The sequence below is a fragment of the Macaca nemestrina genome, chromosome 11 (assembly GCF_043159975.1).
Source record: "Macaca nemestrina isolate mMacNem1 chromosome 11, mMacNem.hap1, whole genome shotgun sequence".
NCBI classification, from domain to species: domain Eukaryota; kingdom Metazoa; phylum Chordata; class Mammalia; order Primates; family Cercopithecidae; genus Macaca; species Macaca nemestrina.
Genome location: NC_092135.1, coordinates 110,504,522 through 110,525,248, shown reverse-complemented (window position 1 = coordinate 110,525,248; position 20,727 = coordinate 110,504,522). Strand labels below are relative to the sequence as shown.

At 38.0% G+C, this 20,727-nt stretch overlaps 1 protein-coding gene across 5 annotated transcripts in view; it reads left to right on the top strand.

Moving 5' to 3' along the window:
- The first annotated feature begins 1,515 nt into the window (after window positions 1–1,515).
- The window catches only part of LOC105481143 (erb-b2 receptor tyrosine kinase 4), a 1,180,372-nt gene continuing 1,161,160 nt past the window's right edge, over window positions 1,516–20,727 (top strand). For 2 of the 5 annotated variants that reach the window (XM_011740477.3, XM_011740479.3), the window contains exon 1: window positions 1,889–2,629. In XM_011740477.3, coding sequence (XP_011738779.1) covers window positions 2,548–2,629 — 82 coding nt within the window. In that variant the 5' untranslated portion in view covers window positions 1,889–2,547. Of the gene's footprint in view, window positions 1,632–1,888; window positions 2,630–20,727 lie in introns of those variants that run through there. The other 3 variants (XM_011740480.3, XM_011740481.3, XM_071073321.1) reach the window with 2 other exon arrangements.

Genomic DNA, 20,727 nt, shown 5'->3' with positions numbered 1-20,727 from the left:
TGCCCACATTGATCTGGAACTTCTGGCCTTAAGGGATCCTCCCACTTCAGCCTCCCAAAATGCTAGAATTACAAGCATGAGCCACCACTCCTGGCCTATTCCTTCACTTCGTGCAACATAATTGGCATCAGAAACCAGACTTTTTTTTTTCCTTTTTCTTTTTTCCTTTTTTTTTTTTTTTTTTTTTTTTTACTACAGAGACTTAAACTTTTCCAAAAGCAAGACATTTTGTTTTTCTCATTTAAATTGTCGTTCTAGGGACAGAAAGTAAGTTTTGAAAAGAAGCAGCTTTTATGGAAGAGAGGTGCCTTAGAATTTCAAAAAGATTTAAGGAAAGGGGAATGAAGAGAGATTGAATGAAAGAAGAGAAAACAGAGAGAAAGAGTAATAAATAAGAAAACAAAGATAATCCCAAAGAGCAGTGTGCACAGTTCTGCTGCAATCAGTACCATTATGGTCAAGTCACTGTCATCTGCTCTAGTTCCTTCCTGCCCTAGGCTGCTTCTGCTAAAACCGCATGCTCAGCTTGTTTGGCGTCTTCATGGAGCCTGTTATTTGCTGTGGGTCTAAGAAAGGGAAAGCTTCAGGCTTCAGGCATCTGTATTTCCTATCTGTTCTCAGCTCCATGGAAATTCTTAAGGGATGGAGCTATAGATAAGAGAGTGGGAAATGGAGATCCAGGTCTCAAATGAAAGGCAGGGTGGTTTGATTTTTAAGCTCCCCTGATACTTTTTATTTATATATTTGCTGCTTCTAGAAAAACCAAAAAAGGAAAGTGATTCATACATAGAATGCCTGTACAAATAGTAACTAATAACTTACTACCCCCAGGAGATTCTGGTCCTTGCCAGGGTGCGGTTTCAGAGCTGTAAAAGGCAAGGGATATGAACATTGATATGACCCAGTCCCAGAATATTTTAGATTCAGAAAAGGTCAGAGATTTTCATAACTAGCAATGACCTCCGGATTAGGGACCATGAATGTGCAGAGTGAGGACAGGGAAAGGGCCTAAAGCTGGGTCTACTGTAGAAGAAGCAGAATCATTTAAGGTTAATTATGTTCTGATGTGGCCTCCTTAAATACTTTCAGGTTGAGACAATTTCTAGCCCTTTAAGATTAAATCAGCAGCTTTGGACTAGAATCTGCTTAATAAGAATGAACTCCAAAGGTGAAAAAAACATAAAATCTAAAAATCAAAGGGTATGGCTTTATAAATGTGAAATTTTAGTTTGGCTCAATGTCGGTCAGTTTGGAAATGTGGGAATAACCGGAGAGATGGCATAACTGGGGGCGGGAGGCGGGGCGGTGATTATATCCCTACCACCACTTAATCCTCAGGGGCTACTAGTTACTTACTGTGCACACTTTTAAAGTACTTTCTAATTGTGGACCATGAGTGGCAGAGTGCTGCGGGCGGAGGCTTTTTGCTGAAAGCAACATTGACTTTTCTTTTATTTCTAGGGAAAGTCCTGTCTGTAGATAAGTACCGTGGGATAATGGAGAAAATGCTGACTTGTTTTTTAAAAAAATCTTTTCTGTAAGCGCCCCTCCGATGGTCTGTCCACTCTGCGGGCCAGCTGTCCCAGGCCTCTGCCAGGGAGGGAAGAGGAGTGCTTCAGTGCATGGCTTCGGTGAGCCCTTTAAATCCAGCTTCCCCTGCCCCCACCAAGCGGCTCCCTCTCCCTGACAGGTGTTTTCCCAACTCCGGAGGCCTAGGATTTTGGGGAGTGGCTGAGCCAATGAGATTTCCCTTTGGGGCGGGGGGCGGGGGAGAAGGGCGTGGCTAGTTGGGTCAGAGCATGGGCGGGGTTTGCGCGGCTGAGCAGAGCCTGCCTGGTTGCGTGGAGGGTTGTTTTATTCCCACCGCCCCCCCCACCTTTTTTTTTTTTCTTTTTTTTTTTTTTTTCTGGAGTCTTATTAATTTCTCTGTGGGCTGCAGCTGGAGACCGCGGAGCGTTGGAAATGACGCTCGGAGCTTTAATTACCGCAGCCGCCGGACAAGTGTGAGGAAAGCTGACAGGAAAAAGAAGGACGGGATCCGGGGAGAAGCGAGAAGCTCCCCCCGCCCCGCTCCCCTCCCCATTTGGACTGGAGGTGCAAGGAAACTGAAGAAGGAGCAGAACATAGCCCGGCTGCGGGGAGAGGCCGGAAACCTACCGCCTCTTTGCAATCAACTTTTTTTGGAAACCTTTCGCCCCCCTTCCTTTTTTATTGTTGACCAACCAGTGAGAGAGAGAGAAAGTGAGGAGGCAGCGAGCAAGCGAAGGCTCACGCGGGGAAATAACTGCACAGTTCGGCCCGGACCGCCACGCGCACACACCGAGCACACTCCAACACACGCACACTCGCCCCCTCTTCGGCCCCGGCCCTGGACCCGCGGGTGCGGACTCGGTCGCCCGCCCTGGGAGTCGCTACACCGCGCGCGCCGCGCCCGCCCCCCTCGCGCCCCCACGCGCGCCCGGCTGGGGGATCTCCTCCGCGTGCCCGAAAGGGGGATATGCCATTTGGACATGTAATTGTCAGCACGGGATCTGAGACTTCCAAAAAATGAAGCCGGCGACAGGACTTTGGGTCTGGGTGAGCCTTCTCGTGGCGGCGGGGACCGTCCAGCCCAGCGATTCTCAGTCAGGTGGGTTCCTTCTGGCGCTCCGGTCGCCGAACCTGCCGCCGCCGGCGGGGCTGCCTTGAGTGGCTCCCCCGCCCTCTTCACCCATCCCGGGAGGCGTGGAGGGACCGCTCGACCGGGACTTCTTCCCTGGGCTCTCGGTCGCCCCTCTTTCCATTTGAAACTTACCCTGTATGTGTGCCTGTGCTTTATCGTGAAGAAATCACTCTGAGCCCCTCTTTTTTCTCTCCTTAACCCCCTGTTTTTCTTTCCCGAGCGTTTTGTGTGGGAGCCTAAGCGGGATCCCTTCTGGTGGCGCCTGTTGTTCGGGACATGGGAGACCCAAATCCCCAGTCAGAGGAGACTCTCCTGTCCCTGTCTGGTCTCTCGAGGGAGGAACCCGCACCGCCGGGGCCGTGGAGGGCCGGGGTCCTGGGGAGGTGCTGGATGGGCCTCTCCCGCGCCAAGCCTGAAGGGCGGTGGAGAGTGGCGCTCAGAGACCCGGGCTTTGCACCTGTGTGTGCTGCCGGCGGCCGCTGCGCCCCCAGTCGCCCAAGCCTTGTGGGGTCAGACGCGACTCGTACCCAGCCCGGGCAGCAAGAGTGCAGCGGGCGGGCGCGCCTCGGTCCGGGGTCTGGAGCTCTGGGCCTCTTCGGCCGGCTTCCCGGAGCCCTCGCCCCATTGACTTGAGGGGCGCTTGCTCGCCTGCATGACCTCTTAAAAAAAAAAAAAAAAAGGCTTGGCACACTCGAGCCAGAAGCCGGGCCTTCCCGTCGGTTGCCGTGTTTGGCTCCTGGAAGAGTTCTTCCTGTAGTTCAACTTGCTATTGGCCGGAGTCCTTCAAACTTGTCTGTTTACTGCCTGGCCGGGCTGCCGAGCCTGCGGGTCACTGGATCCACCCGAGGCGCAAGCGGCGGCGGCGGCGGCGGGTGCGCGGCCACTGCTTGCTGGAGAGCTCGAGCCCCAGGTACCTGGGCAGGCAAAGGGCTAATTGACCCCGAGAGGCAGCGCGGCGGGGTTGGAGCGCCAAGGCTTGCAGGACTAATGACAGCACCTGCAGTGCAAGGAAGCTCAAAGTTTCTGACACTTGAGTTTCCTGGGGATGAAAGTGGGACGGGAGAGGTCTGAGGAGGACCGGTGTCTGATGCGGCCAAGGGGTGCCTTTTGGAGAGCCAGGGAGATTTCTGAAACCATTCGGGGATGGTGACTGGAGCGTGGGAAGTAGCTTGAGGTGATAAAGCCCCCGGGAGTGGCGATAGGGAGCGCTTTAGGCCCCCGGAGGGTGTCCTTCTGACCTCACCAAGGAAACAGCAAGCTGTAGTTTTCCCGCTCCGCCCCCGCCGCCGCCGCCTCCTTTGCCTAGTAAACAACAAGTTACAATCATTGAGGCTTTCAAAATGACCTTCGAATGGCACATGTGCGGCGTTTTGTGCTGGCTGTTTGCACCCTCCCAATTACTCCGAAATTCTTCACGCATACCAGGTCCCGCGCTCCAGCCACCCCCGGAATCACACCAACACGGACTTGACATTCCAAGCGGCCTCTTAGATACATCTCTTTTTATCTCCCTCCCCACTTCGAGTCCCTTCATATTTTCCCTCAATGGGTTGATTATACACATTGACCCATTCAAAGGCAGTGGCGACCGACATGCAGGCTTAGCCGAGAGGAATTTCTACGAGGCGACCTACTGGGGGCTGGCTGGTTCAGCCTCTGCCGGTGAGGGACCCCGCTCCGAGTCCGCAGCAATTTGGTATTAACTGTGCGGCTCCGGGTTGAGCTATGCCGAAAAGCCCTTTTCAGAATTTCTGCAAGGAATGTAATCCAAATTAGTTCTGCAGCTGTCCTCTTCCTCGTCTCAGGCGACACCAGCTCGCGCCCTCGCTCATCTCTTCTCGTTTCGTTGGGCGAATTGTCAGACCCACAAGTGAGCCCATTTAGAGCGCGAGGATTAGCGTGCCATTGTTCCGTGTGTGACTCTGTACTTGAAATTCTGGGGGCACAAAGGCGAGTCTCACTTGTTCAAAACACAAAGTGATCCAGATGAAAGGGCCGTACAAAGAAAAACTCTCGGGTGCATCCCTGGTATAATTGCAACACGCATACTAAGGTGATCCAATGGAAACTGTAAATGCCCCGGGGACTTCTTTTTTCATTCTCCCCCACCCCCACCCTGCCGCACCTGGCAGGGAAAGTTCAGCTGGTTTTAATGCAGTGTGCTATTATAAACAAGTTACTGTCTGGGGTATGAGTGAGGCTGTGTGTGTTCGTGCCTATGTATGTGTGTGGCTGTGTGTTCCCAACTAAATACATATTGCGCGTCTCCCCTCTCGCGGTTAGCAGTCAGTAGCAGTTTAGAGGAGTTTGTTTTGGTCCAAATGAGAAATTAAGTGCGGATAAGTAAACTAAGCTGCCAGAGGGCGACAAGATGTTGAGTGAATTGCTTTTAGATGAAACAAATTAAGGAAACGAGGGAAGACAATCTGCTTCTCGCATTATTAGACACGCTTGGAGTTCAGGGGAAAGTGGCATATTTTTGAAATGCTAATTTCTTAAGAAGCAGAAGGAATGCACCTTATTTACTGCTCTATGTGAACAGAATAAAAATATAGGGAGGGGGATACTGTTGTATAGATCTTCAAGATATTCTTTAAAATAATTGTAACAGAAGAGGACCTTTTTTTTCTTTTGCTTGGAAAAAATTCAGCTTTAGAGAAGGTGATTTTTTAGAAATTCTAAAGGACGTTGTCTCATTTTCAGTTATGCATTTTTAGATATATTATATCTAGACATATTATAGCCAAAGTCCCTTTATATGGCAATTATAAAGCCTTTGCTAACCAAAGGAATAATTCTAAAATTTATGTCTTCCTTGTATAATGGAAAATTATCAATATTACCTTTGTATTGAAGAAAATATATAGTAGTATTTAGGTGGTACTCTTATATACCTTAGATAAATGAACAAGTTCAGTTCTCATTTCTTTTTTGCAGGTAACTCAGTCTTGCTTTTCATTCTATAAAAGTACATATAGCTTTCTTACATGTTTAAGATACATCATTATATCTCCAAAATCGTGGGGTTATTTTTCATTTGAGAAGAAAAATGTTAATAAAAGTTAATTCATGAAAATGGTGTTAAATATATTTTCAAAAAAGCATCAATTCTCTTTCTTACAGGTGTTTACTGTAAGCACATCTATGGGTACACTGTTTTCTTTTTAATTTGAAATTCTCATATATATGGGGGCTTTTTAGAAGGTGTTATTTTTTTCTTGACAATGTGTCTAAATAAATAAATATCTATTAGTATAACTGCAAATTGCTTAGAAATACTATAAATGTTCTGTTGTGATGAAATGACTCCGGTTATATCAGTATTCCTTTTTTTTTTTTTTTTTTTTTTTTTTGCTGTTAAACTCAACTGCTTTTATTTATTTTAATCATGTATGCATAGAAAGTGAAATTTTGTTGAAAATCAAGGCACTTACTGCTTTATATATATATTTTCATTTAGTCACTGGAAATGTGTCTTAATTAAGAAATTACATTAGAATATTTATCAGAGCATGAACTTTGTGGAAGATTTATGCATTTTTTATTCTAACCTGAGCACAGTAAGTTTGCATTGGCTGATTTTTAGAGTTTGCATTTATTTGATGGAAAATCATATTTCCTCCTCAAAGTGGATTCAAATATTTAGTATTCATGAGCTTTCATCCCTTTGGTTTTTAAATAGAAGTACTATTTATCATCTGTCTTATACATTCACCCTTTCTGTTACTATAGATTCTCTCTTTACATCTTAGTATTTATTGAGTTTACATGTGTTAATATATGTTTTCCTTTCCACCACTAAGTATATTGTTTTTGTGTATGTCTTTCCCAGCAACCTGCCACTCAACCACTGCAGGAGTCCTCTGAGCCAGTTTTCATTCTTTCTGATAAATCTGATATGGCTGGTTGGCCAGACAATCGCAAGCCATTCCATTGCTCAGATTTATTCCTGAAAGAAAATAAAAAGGCATCGATCCAAGATCACTGGCACATCTTAAAAGCCTTGACTCCAAGGCCAAACCTTTCCACAGAGAAGTCCCTCTTACCCTTTTTCTTTCTTTCTTTTCCACTCTTGACCAAGGAAAGAAGGTGGACCACTGCCATTTAAAAAATGCTAGTGAGGCAATGAATTGTGCTATTTCTAAGTACTCTCTGAAGCTTGATTAGAGCCACCTTGAGATTAATAGCTATGCACAGTGCATATTTTAGACAATAAATTGAATTAGGATGGCTTAAACATTGCAATGCTTTAAAGTGGTATTATTTTTGTATTATATCAAGCTGGTTATTAGGAAAAGTTAACATGTTCTTAAAAATAGCCAGAAGTTCTGGCTTTATATTATAGTGTTCTGCTGCTGTTGGATATCCATGTATAGTTTGTAAGTGCCTAAAACATAAATGAAATAAATGATCAAAACGGATTTTCTGATACCTGCAAACTTGTTGGTACTTGCTCTGTTTAATTTTACCAGTTTTGAGAGACGCTGCTTTGTAGAGATGCTAATATTTATACTGAAATTAGTTTTTATAGGTTCAAGCCTACAGCTGTTCTACAGAAATTAATTATCAAGCAGATTCCACTGTTATCTTTTACAGTGATCTACTGAGTATCCTGTGCAGGGTAAAATTTAATCATATTAACAACTTTTCTCCAGGTTATATCATTTTAGAGATGCTCTATTATGTTACATTTCACCATATGGAACCAAATTACACGTTTTATCTAATACTCATTTTCTGAAGTATTATAAATATTGGCAGTCAGAGTTAAAACCCTACTTTTTATGATTTCTAATATAGCTATTGACTGGAGTTTTCAGTTTATAATGAAAAATAATCCCTTTTTATGAAAAAATTATAGGTCAATGTTTCCTGAAACTGTATGTCTTCAACATAATTTGAGGGAGACTTTAATTACCTGTTTTGCAGTTAAATGGGACACGGGACATAGTCACATGGTTTAAATCAGGATTTCTACCTTCCAGGGACAGTTCCTCGAGTTTCTTAATACCTTCAGCAACTCACTGCATCTCTTTGTGACTTGGCTTCTCTGCCTGAGAGAGAAATGCATGTAATGCACTATTTCTGCACTGTACAGTTTTGTGAAAATGACTTTAAAGTCTTTAATATTGAGATACATTCCAGTAAATTGTTTTTATAGATGTAATTTAAATTGCACATGTAATCTAAAACGTGTATACCTATATTAAGAAACATAATGTAAACTTTCTAGCAAACTGTCTCTGTCAAAAGAGTACCTGTCTAATGAAATAAAGAGGTTATTAACTCAAAGGCATTTGTATTTGAGGGCAATTTCCCCAAAATATTATTTTCAGAATTGTTCTATGGTCTCTTTTTTTCTGAGTTGTTGGTGATTCTGAAATATTTGTTAAATAAATTGCTCGATTTTCTAATTCTGTAATCAAGCTTTAAGGCCACGTCCTTGTTTTCACATTTGATACTTAATCTAGTGCTTTATATTTGTACAAACTCTTCAAGAGAGGAAAGCTGTCCCCTTTTACAATATGGAGTTGAAATATGTGGATGTTTTGGTAACAAATTCTAAAGAGGCTATATAGCATGTAATAATTGTTTTAGAGTTATTTTCATTTTGAATTGTTCTGCAGGCCTGTCACTTTGCACAACTCCAGGGGGCAGCAGCCACATAGACTTTAATAGGAATAGTGCATGCCTTAGCTGTGGGTAGTACAGCAACAGCCCTGCTATTGTGTGATGCTAGCGAATAAAGCACTAAAATAAAAGGAGGTTTGGGTTCTGCTCATACAATCATTTGTTATGTGATCTTGGATTAGAATACTTGCTTCTATCTCAGTCTCCTTACCTTTATTAGTGTAGCTAAAAGTCATGCCTAAGCTATTAACATTTTGAATGTTTTTAATAATTCAATTAATTAGAAATGGAAAGTTTAAAATTTTTAGAAAAAACACATTGGTTTTTAATTATTTTTGTAAGTGGATCTCTTTTTGTTGTTGTTGTTCCAAGTCAAGTCATAGGCATAGCCCTTGTTTCTAAAACAGGTGAAAGGGTAAAATAAAAAGAGAGCTGTGTAGTTAAGCTGCAGGGAGAAGCCAGCTTTGAGTCCCCTGCCATTGACATTCCCTCACTTTCCTTCCACTGTTGCCTCTACTCTCCTGCACTGGTGTCATAGAAGTCCAGCACTAGAAACCACTGATGTAATCCAGTCATCTTATTTTTTAGGTAAGGAAACTGACAGCACAAGGAAGTTAGATAATATAAGCTAGTGGCAGCTCCTGACACCAATATCATTTTCTGTAGCATACATCAAAGTATTTGAAAAACCACTGACACATAAAAAAATAAAGAAACAAAAGGTTATGTTGCATTAAAGAGAATTGAGAAACTGAAATGAAGACAAATGGATTGGATCTACACTCCTAATTATCATATTATGTAGTTCTTTCTAAAAGAAAGACAGTGGGATCCTCATGATCATCTTTAATTTATATTTGGAGAGTAATCATTGATTGCATTGATAAGTTATGGCATATGAACAAATAAAGCCACTTTTTAAAGACATAGTTCTATAAGAGGATTTCTTTACCTGGTTAGGTCTACGGAGACATAGAATCTTGAATTCCCTAAAAGTCACACAGGAGCCCACAGTACTATCTGTATATAATAGCACTTCTAAGAGTTTCTTTTCTTTTCTTTTTTTTAAACCTGGGCTTTATGAAGATGTCCAATAAGCAGAAAATGGTTATTTTTTCCATTTTAAAAATAAATACTATGAATGCTGAAATAAGATGGATTGTAAAGGATCAACAGTGGGTTCCTCATCACCAATTAGTTGGTGGAGACCTTTAACCAGGAAATCCATGGGAATACGTCAGATTCATCTAGGCCCGTCCTTGGACCTAAGGTTATCATTTTTACTGTCTTGGTTGGACCATGCTGTTTCATAATGGCCCTAAGACAGTTCTATTCTTTGAGCAAGTGCATAAGCAAAGCTTTAATTACTGACTATAAATTTATTTCCATAGCACCTTTGCCTCCCTCTAGTTGGGTTCTGTAAGATGCTACCTCTGGGCCTTGTGACCTTGCACTATTTTTGACCTAACCTTAATGCTGTCTGGTTGTAGCTGAGTTCCCTCCTGTGCCTCAGCCTTCTTGGCCTGATAAGCATTCTTATGGGCCCGGGTGACAGAAGGGAGGTTCGAAACTTGTTTTGGCAGGAAGAGTCACTTCCTGTTAGAAACTGGAGATGAAAGTGGACCCCCGTAAAAGATTAACATGAACACCAAGAAACTTCCTGTGCAGTATCATTAAACCTCTCCTATGAGAAGTAACTCAGGATCATTACTATTAATCACATTATTTCCAATATTGTAGGGGTTACTGAAGCGTACTAAACACCAATAGGAATATGCAAGATCCAGTTTGAGTCCTGAGCGTTAAACTAAAAAGACTCAAGACCGAATGAAGATTTATAATATATCTCATTTGAAACATAGTTTAAATGTGTTAGAAGAAAGTGAATGGTGCAATAAACACTCTTGTTTTCCAAAATGATTAGACTTGTAAACAATCGGTTTCACCTGCTAAATCTTTACTGCTCTGCTGACCTTTACTTACGCCTGGTCCCATGTGCTTCTAGTATAGGTGGATATCCACGTGTTAATCTTTCGAATACAAGTGGGGATGGTAAACCTGCTTTCAAAAAGTGCATGTGCTTGTTTTCTCTCCTCTGCTGGGGTTATCTCATGGCTGGTTAGGACTGAAAAAAAAATTGATGACAGATTCTCCAGGCTCTGTGACTATATCAAGTATAGCTGTGACTTGAGCAATAAGTGGCACAGTCTTCTATTTCAGGATGGGTCCCCATTACTATCAAGGGGATGCCTAATAGAGATCATGGGTGGCAGTGACTATTTTGCTGTAGGCAAACTCTGACTGAAATCTTTGTCATTATTTCCTGTGCTTCTCTGTGGGCATAAAGAATGTGAGAATATGAGTTTCTATAGGGACCTATGAAAACCAAATAAAAATACAACAGAATAATATTTATTTTATACACATACTTTCATTTTCAGGAATTCCTTTTGTCTGGTAATTTTGTCTAGAACAGAGCACTTAAATAAGTTTGTTTTAAAGGAAAGTTGACTGCATAGGTATGTTAAAATCTATTCCCCAAGATTTTTGTAAGCATCATCTGGTCCTTAGAAATCAGGCAGGGTTATTGCAAGATCCTCTTTATGAGTCGTCTTCTTTCATGCGCTCGTACCTCTAAAATCTCCTTCTTGTCACTGTCAGATTACCATTTCTAATATTATCTTAGTTTTTATTCTAAAACTTTTCATGGATCCCTTTTGTAATTTCAAAGCCTGCTAAAACTGTCTTCTATTTCCTTTTAAATCCATCATAGAGTCTGTTAACATGTATTCTGTCTAAAAATCAGACTAACCTAGTCAGTATCTCATGACTCTGCCTTGCTTATTGTCCTTACTTTTGCTGATCCCTTTTCCTGGAATTTGTGACTTACTTGGTGCTTCTACCTGGCCAAACTTTTGAATCTTTTAAGTTTTACTTTAAATTATACCTCTTTGTTACATCTTCCTTCACTGACTACCCTAGCCAGTAGTCCTTCTCGATATCACTTATCTGGCATTTAATCAAACCAACCAATAGTTTTGACTTTTTAAGTACCAAAGTTTTTATCCTCTGCAGAGACTAATGTGGTGCCGCATACATATAAGCTCTTTAAAAATATTTTTTTACATGAATGAATAGCATACATTTGCAGGAACAATTTAAGCTCATTCATGGATGCTTATTATTTGTAATTAAACCATATAGTGCACAAAGTAAGCCGTTCTAATAACAATTATAAAATTCTTAATAATAGATGTTGGACATGTTTACCCTACAAATTTCTTTAGTTGCTTTCTTGAGCTTCCTAGGGTTTTTCTTCAAGTGGAGTGTTTCTAAGATGCTATCATTCATCCCTATGCCCATTTTTAGAGTCTACCCATACTATGGTACAATTTCTGTTGGTTTTATTTTTGGCAAGTTAAATATATGTGGAATGTGGATACCATTTTTAAACATGTAAATATTTTATAATTCAGTATTTTAATATTAATGGCTATTTTGCTATTTCTTATATGCCAGTAAAACATTTAATCAATTTAAGCAATAAGAATGCCCTGATCCACCAGTGTATTTCAGGACCATGTTAGGAACTGAAGAGGAAATATAAGAAGCTCAAGATGCCAGCTTTTTCTTTTAAAGAAGAATAGATGAGGCCAATAAAACACAGTATAAAAATATGTTATTAAGTGATTTTGCAGACTCTTGGGAGGAATATTTGCCTTCAGGGAAATGTTAATAAGTATTTCATGAAAAAGGGTTCCAGATAGAATCTGGCATTTTCTATTCCTAGATATATGTGATAATACAACTTTGTTATAACTAAGATTTCTCAATATCTTAAAATAGACAACTAGACATGCTTACCATTTTAAAAGGAGCCTATAAAGGAAGCACTTGCAGTATAACTGAACTGAGAGGTGATGGGGATTCTCTTAGTTGCTCTTTTAGGTGATTTCACTCTACGTTCTGCAAATGGTTGAAATGATTATATTATTTATAGAGTCAGAGTCTACCTGGGAAAATGCACTTCTAGACATTTCAGGTTACCAGATTCTAAGGAACTGTCAATATTTCTAGGCCACTAGGGTGCACTAATTGTACCTTAATTTTATATTTGCCTAAAAGAGTTAATGTAACTTTTAAAATTACCTCACAGTCTGCCGAGTAATCTATTAATGAAAAAATTGGAAATGGAGATATTAGAAACTTTGTCTGAAATTCTTTTAGAACTTTCCTGACTTTTTTTCACTTTAAGAATCCATGAGAAGAAAGTTTGAGACAGGGATTATTGCTCCTGTTTTGTAAATGAGGGACTAGAGATATAAAGTAGTATGTAAGGGTGAAACCTAACTGGTGCACTATTCTGGTCCAGTTACGTGCCTGTCCTGTCCTGAGAGCCTGGCTCTGCCTTCTGCTTCTCAGACTCTTGCATGCCTTTCTCACGGTGACAGAGGCTAGTTATGCTTCTCAAAGGTGTGGTTTTTCCACTCTACCTGCCCACTGTGCAAGAAAGGGATGCTTAGCATGCCAGATCTTCTGCCTTCAGGTCAGCAGCTCTTTTTGCTTTCCCTATAGCCACATGAAGAAACTTGTCTAATAAATCTGTCAGTTAAGGAGTTCTACTTTAGGTTACTCTGTAGTTTCTCCTCCATTGTATTCTCCAGATTTCTTTCTTTGTCATATAAGCCTTATCTTGAGAAAACTTCGAATCAGGGGCATATGCAAGATTTGGGGATCTGCATTTATATAATTTGGGGAACCTCTTTAAAAACAATATTGAAATAGAAATACAAATTAAGTGCAAGGTCTTGTGAAGCACCAGTACAATAGATGGGTTCTGAAGCTGAAGCTGTTTTAGAAACTTTGTGGTAAATCTGCCTATTGTTGAAAATTATACATTTTAGTAATATTGCTCTTCCATTAACTGTGAATTCTGGGTGTCATAATACAATTTTTTGAATTTTTTTCTAGTGCACGTAGTTAGTGTCTGTAATTAGGAAGAATGCATTGCTTTGAGAAGAAAATGATTAGGTTGGTGCAAAAGTAGTGGCAAAAATCACAATTACTTTTGCACCAACTTAATATTATGTAGTGTAAAATCACTATCTGGGTATATCTTTGGATGAAATAATGTACTACATAATTTTTAGAATATTTTCTCTTTAAATATGAGTGTGCCTAATCCAGGTATAGATCTATTTACTTGACATCATGTTTTTAAGATGGTTTATTTTTAGTACTGTCTCTTACACAGTACTATAGTTTATAATGGTTGGATGTAATTTAAAGGAACCCTGCCAGTATGAATATACAAGAGCTATATTATTAAGGTCCTACCCCTTGAAATATAGCTTACTGGACTCACTGGATTTTTAATCATTTGTTATTTAGCGTGGATAAAAGTCAACCTTTGACTTTTACCCTCAGGCTAAGTTAAATGTGACCATTTTTTAAAATAAGAAAATGGCTCTATTCCTAATTTTTAGTTCCCATACAGTTTACAAATACATATTTACTCTGGTAATACAGCTTTGTATTACCAGAGTAAATGGTAATAAATATAGGTGAGGAAACAATTAACATCCACTAATGTTTCGCTACCTAAACTATTTTAATGTCATTTTAAAATTTTTAACTAGAATAGATATTATTACTAGCCATGAATGAAACAATGCATTTCAGTTAAAATCAATAGAGAGTGTAGATCTTTAGTAATATTTTTAACTAATATGTTAACACATTTAAGAAACAATAAAAAGATTAGTATTTCAAGTCACAGTTTTAAAAAATATCAACTAAACAGTTAATAATATTTCCCAGTTGTTAACTTCAAATTTAGCAGCCCATTGTCCCTGGTGATATATTGAAACCTTTAAAAACGTACTTGGAATTAATGGAAATGGAAGTGATTGGTATTCAGATATAATTCTTTAGTGGCCCTTTTCTTTCTTCTAAATACAGGATGAAAATTGAAAGTATAAAAAGCTTCAAGATAAATTGAAATAGACAAAACATTTTATGCAACTGTTGGTGAAATGGGCATTCATTGTTTTTTTTTTTTTTTCTGTTCTTACTGTATTGCTTGTGGCCAGAATTAGCACACCATGAGCCAGAGAAAAAGATAAGACAAATAGAATGGCATGCAGCTAATTTTGTTTGGCAAATTTAGATCTGATACATGCTATTTCACTCCTACAAACGGACTCAGTCACTCTTTGAGAGGTACAGATGAAGTTTGTCTCCCACAGTTTAACAGCTTTCACTCAATATTTATAGGCTACATAAAAATAAATTTCTGTAAGTAACATATTTCTTACTGGCAGGATGAGCTCTGTGAAGGCAGATTTATTAATAAGGAAAAAAAGGAGAACCAAAAACATTTCAATTGTTCCAGATCTGCAGAAAATAAAATGCCTATATGTCAAAATATCAAAAATAGTTTTGTTTCAAGGACATATATAGTGGACTTTTGGTATTCAAGATTTTTTACTACTTGTGAGTCAGTAAGAAATCCCATTATTTTATGATAATTTTGTGATTTGAATCTGGTAGAATTTCATATTCTGAAAGTAGTCATTCACCTGCCAGATGAGCCAACAGAATAGAATCCACTGTAATAATCAGGAAGTTGCTTAAAACAAAACTCAGAACCTTGGTCTTTGGAAAAAGTGTTATCTAACAGAGTAAACTTTAGTGAAATTTCTTAATGAGGTTAAACTTGTGTGAGAAAATGTTCACCAGATGTGTAATATTTGTGGAAATGTGGTTCTAGAGAAAACCTGGAATTTGTACAATAATATCTGTATTAGGAAATGTCAAGATGCCTTCCTAACAGCCTTTTGTAGCACAGTGAATTGTAGAGTATTCAGAGTTGTAATGTTATTTATATATCTGTTAAGGATTTGTCATGACTTCAGACTATATTCTCCATAATCAAGTTCACTGTAGAGAATAATTCTCATTCATGAATTGTTCATCTCATCATATTTCCAGTGGTTATTTCAAGGTTAATTTTTTTCAGATAGCTTGTCTGTTGATTAAGGTTTTCAGTAATTGTACATGTGCTGATAGCACATGGATGCTTTAAACTTGAAGACATCTTTGATTTTATAACCAGTCAAGGTCAAATGTTTTCCAATGCCTTTGTACTCAAATATATAGAAAAAATAACTTTACTGTTTATTTTTTTCTTTCTGCTAGGAATCTGGAGCCTCTTTTTGACATTTTCAGATTTCCATAAACCTTGTGTAGTATATGATAAACAAAGTATATCCCATACCAGGATTAATATTCAAGTAGTGCATTTCTTACAATTTTACTAATGGTTAAAACATTGAAATGCTGTTTTACATAATTGAGTTTCCCTGGTACCTTCCCTGGAACCCCTTTCTCTGACTTAACCCAATCAAACAGGCAAAGAATTAATGCATGACACAATAATGGATCTTCAGATATCTTCTCTGGCATATGCTATGTTCCATTCTAATGTGCCTTTGACATTTCAGTCACTAAATACTGTAAATATTACTGTTACATATAATAACAATTTTTCCATAAGTGTTTTAAAATAATAGAAATATGAACAGTGTCAGAGTAACTTTGCCACAATTAAGTATTAGCCAGTTTGAGAAATGCATTTTTCCGAGATAAGTGTATCACAGCATAGATATTGAAGTTAAAAAAAATGACTTAAACACGATAGACAGGATGCCACTGCCCACATATTGAAGTAGCCTAGGAGAAAATCACATGAGTGAGGCCGAAAATCACCCATGTAATTTAGTATGTTGTCAGGGGCATTCTGTCCACATTTAAAGCAAATGCTATACATTTTCCCAAGAGTGAGTATGAGTGCTGATGGGTCATTTATATCTATAAATTGGGCTGCAAGTACTCACGATAGTTTGAATATGTGATGACCATCGTCTATGTGGTAATAACTATATCGCGTGCTCATATGATTAGTCAGAATGAATGGTTATCTGGCAAGGTATTAGCTGCTGCAGCAGGTGTGTGTATTAGATATGGGACTGTCCCTGGAGGTCACTACATCTACTCTTTTCATTTGTGGTAGATAAGGAGAGGAAAAAATTAAAATGAAAACTTTTGTTTTTACAAAGTTAAAATACAATATTATAGAAACTGTGAACGTCAGCTTTATTATAATTTTGGTAACTTAGATTTTGACGTGTTTTTTTTTAAATTTCATATTACAACAGAATAATAGCATACTATTTAATTTGAAGAATGATTAAAGACATAAGGAGATATGCCAGGCCTGGAAAAGAGGAGTCTTGGGAAGGGGACATGATAACTGTCTTCAATAGCTACGGAGGACTATTACATACAAGAGGGATTAGCAATGTTCTGTACAGCCTTGGAGAACAGAAACATTAACAGCTGTTTGAAATTGTAAGGCATCAGATTTCAGTTAAACACTATCAAGGAGTTTCTCATAGTTAGTGCTAACCAAAGTTGGAATGGTCTGTCCCAGGAGTTAGTGAGTTCCTTCATGTGTGGGGTGGTAAGCTCTGATCTAACCTCTTCTATGATGATAAGAAATGAGTGAGGCAGCTGAGGAACAACTGGTCCACAATGTTGGGGGTGAGGATTGAGTTCTGTGATTTCTGAGAACCTGTCATAAGCACACTGTGCCCAAGTATCTTTTCATAGCCTCTAAAAATTAGAGCAGATTAAACCCATCCTTCAAGTCTCTGAAGCTAAGATTCCCGCCCCATCTGCTCCTCATCATCCTACCTGCTCTTCATAGATTAGTAGATTTGTGAAGGATTTTTTTAAAAATTGTCATTCTTAAATAAATATTTTGCTTTTTCCTTAACAGTCTTCATATTAAATATTCACACTTCTGGTTCATTATACTATCACCAATTAATCATTCTCAATTTAAAAAACAATAGAGAATATAAGCATGCAAACTTAAATTATATATATTTTGTGCCTCAGTTTATGCCAGCAGGTGTTTATAACTAAATACTGATTTAACTAAACTGGAAGGAGAAATATATAAGAAGGTGGGGCCATAGTTAGGAGCAGCAGGAATTTAGAAAACTGGGCCTGCATTTGTGGCCGGGAGATAAAATGTTAAGAAATAACAGCAAAAGAGAAGCACTTTCCTAGGGGAATTGAAAATCAAAAGGAGATAAAAAGATAGATTTAAACACATTTAAAGCACAAATTACAATTACAAATAAAGTAGATCTTTATTAGTCAGCTTTGGAAATAGTTTAAGATCTTTGACATTTCAATCTCTTTTACTACCACTTTTGGATCTACACTATAAACCTTCTAAATAAAATGTTTTGCTTTTTCCATTTGTGGCCATTCTTTTAACATTGTTTTTGGTTCCCCTATATGAAGACTGCATTTCTGTGATATCCTACCTTCTGTTTTAGGCTTTCTGATCTACCACCTCTCCTCACTTTCTACAGTCTATGTCCACTTTAATGCCAGGAGGCTCCAAGCCCTGTGCTGGTACTTTTATGCATTACCTCTGGTGCCTCCTTAAACCTGCATGGTAGATGGTCTTAATCCTCTGTCATAGATAAAGAAAATGAGACTCAATTACATCATTGGACAAATCACACAGCTATTTCTCAACAGAGGCAATAGTCTAACAATCAATTTGGCTATTATTGGGTGTATATTAGACTTAGATTTCAGTTGTCTATTTTTAAGGAGGCAATAAATAAAGATAATGCACTCAACAAAAAGTAAGTCTATCCAATGCTTCTGTCTGGCTGTGGTCCTCTTCATCTTTTTCTTACTGTCCAGATGCCCTCCCCTGTCTTACTTCTGTGTAGATTATTTCTAAGCTCTTACTCCTATACAGAGCTCTAAACCTTACTGCCTGCTGGATATCTCCTCCTGGATATGTCACAGTGTCTCCGACTCAAGCTATTCAACGTTTTACTTATTGCTTTAAATAATTTAATGTGCTTTTCCTATCTTAATTGTTATAAACTTCTGTATATCAAAAATTAACTCTTCATTGGTAAAAAGCCAAGAAATCATAACATCTAATACTTATTAAGAGGCCAGCTATACCAGGAAGTGTGCTAAGCACTTCTCGTACAATATCTCACCTGATCTTAACAATATGGACACTACCATCCTTATTTTACAGACAAGGAAACAGAAGCTTAGAGAGATTAAGTAACTTGCAAAGGGCCACACTTGTGCAGGTGGCTGATCAGCAATGCCTAGGCTCCTGTTAAATTCACAGTCTAAATATCAACATTTTATATATGACGATAAATGAAAACTCCTAAGAAATATGCTGGTAACATAGTTGAATTTCTTAAGTATTTTAGGCTATTAACAATGATTTTGCTTGATACTCATAATAATACTAAATAACCACAAATATTTGTGAATATATCAAATATGGAAACGGGATCAAGTATATTAACAATATATGCCACTCTTCTATTTTTACATTGTGGTTTCATTACATTTATAATACCTCAAATCAAGTAACCATTGCAGTAACTCTTTGAAATTGAAAATGTGAAGTAAAATATTGCAAGGAGTAATATAGAGGAATCCAAGAATTTAAATAGTGCAGGTTTGAATCAACCATGTGAGTATAGGTAAATTACTTAATCTTTTTAAACTTCAATCATCCCATCTGTAAAGGGAATTGAATATTAATATTAATCTCATCATTGTGACGGTTAAACAAAATGCTTATAAATGCATATAAAATAGCATCGGGCACATAGTAAGTGCTCAATAAATGTTAATTGTATTTTGTATGCTATAGTAGTAGTAGGAGAGAACTAGGGCAGTTAAAAGCAAAAAAGGAAGCATCATAAATTTAAAGTTAGAGAACATTAAATATGAAAAGAGCATGAACTTTCTCTTTTTCATAATTTGAACTTGAGTTTTGTGTGTCCTATGAATATAAACAGGTGATATAATAATGGTTTATAGAATTATTGTACACATGGACTGTCATGAGCACTCTAAGTAGACTGTTTAGGGAAGAATTTGGCTCTCTCTGAGGGGCAGTTTTCTCAAATCCTTTTTTTCTTCATATTCTGTTTTTATAGTTTTGGTATTAAAAAAAGAGCTTAGAGAGACAGTTTTGTTCCAAAGATTTATGTTTACCTGGCAAACTCAAATCCTCTGTCCTTTCATCCTTATTGTTTTTTAAAGTGCCTTCAAGAGAAAATGGTTTTTAATCAAATTCATGAGATAACTTTTTATGTTACATTTTATAGGCATTTGAACTTTTCAAGATAGGACACAACTAAAATAATGTATGACCAAATGTATTTTTCAAAAAATTTCTGCATGCTAGAGCAGAATCCTCCATATCTATATACAAATACTGACAGAATTTGTCACATAGAAGATAATCTGTAAATTGTTGTGATTATTAAATGTTTTCCCTATATTATGGTTTTTCACATTTATTAGGGAATTAGGTAAAGGCTATGCATGACATCATAAACTTTTAAATTCACAGAGCTATGCCAGTGGTGTCCACTTGGTAATTAACATTGGTGTGCCACAAAACCATACATGCTTAAAAAAGGTATCGCTAATGGCAAGGGCGATTTCTGCTCTTCTATAGTTGACTGCTTGCTTTTTTGCAACAACCTCAAACTCCCTACAGTTAGTGGATTAGAATTTCTAAAAAGTTATTTCTCCTATCAACCGATGTGGAAACTTTCAAGGATGCTGTGAACTTTTCATTTTTGCAAAACGTAAAAACAAATTTAAAAATGAAGGCTATTATTTTTAGACTGAGAGATAGGTAGAAATTTTGTGTGCAAGCTCCACCACATGTCATTATCTTATTCAGCTGACAGGTGGTGCTCCAGAACAATATGGGCAGTGGGGATGTGTGATTAGATTTCCATCAGTTTGTGGGACAAACCATAAAAACCTTTTAATGTAGCAGTTGAATTACCAAAATCTTTACATGCAAGGATAGTAACTCAATAAAATAATTGTTACATGCAAATAACCTTTTAAATTTTAAGTGTGTTTTAGATGCAGGCATTGAACTAGAATGGGATCAAGATTTCATGTAGTTTCAACTCAACTTTTTACTTTACTGCAAACTGATAAATTGGAATATTAAACTATAATTAAAATCAATACAACTGATTTTCCTCCATTTATTATATTATTTAGCATGACTAGGACATTCTTTTTAACCAATGATTGATCACAAATAATAATTGTCCATATTTATGGGATACAGAGTGATTTTTCAGTACATGCATACATTGTATAATAATTAAATTAGAATAATTAACCTATCCATCAAGTCAAACATTTATCATTTCCTTGAATTGTGAATACTCAAAATTTTCTCTTTTAGCTTTTTGAAAATATATAATAAATTATTAAACATATTTACTCTGCATTGCTACAGAACACTAGAGCTTTATTCCTATCTA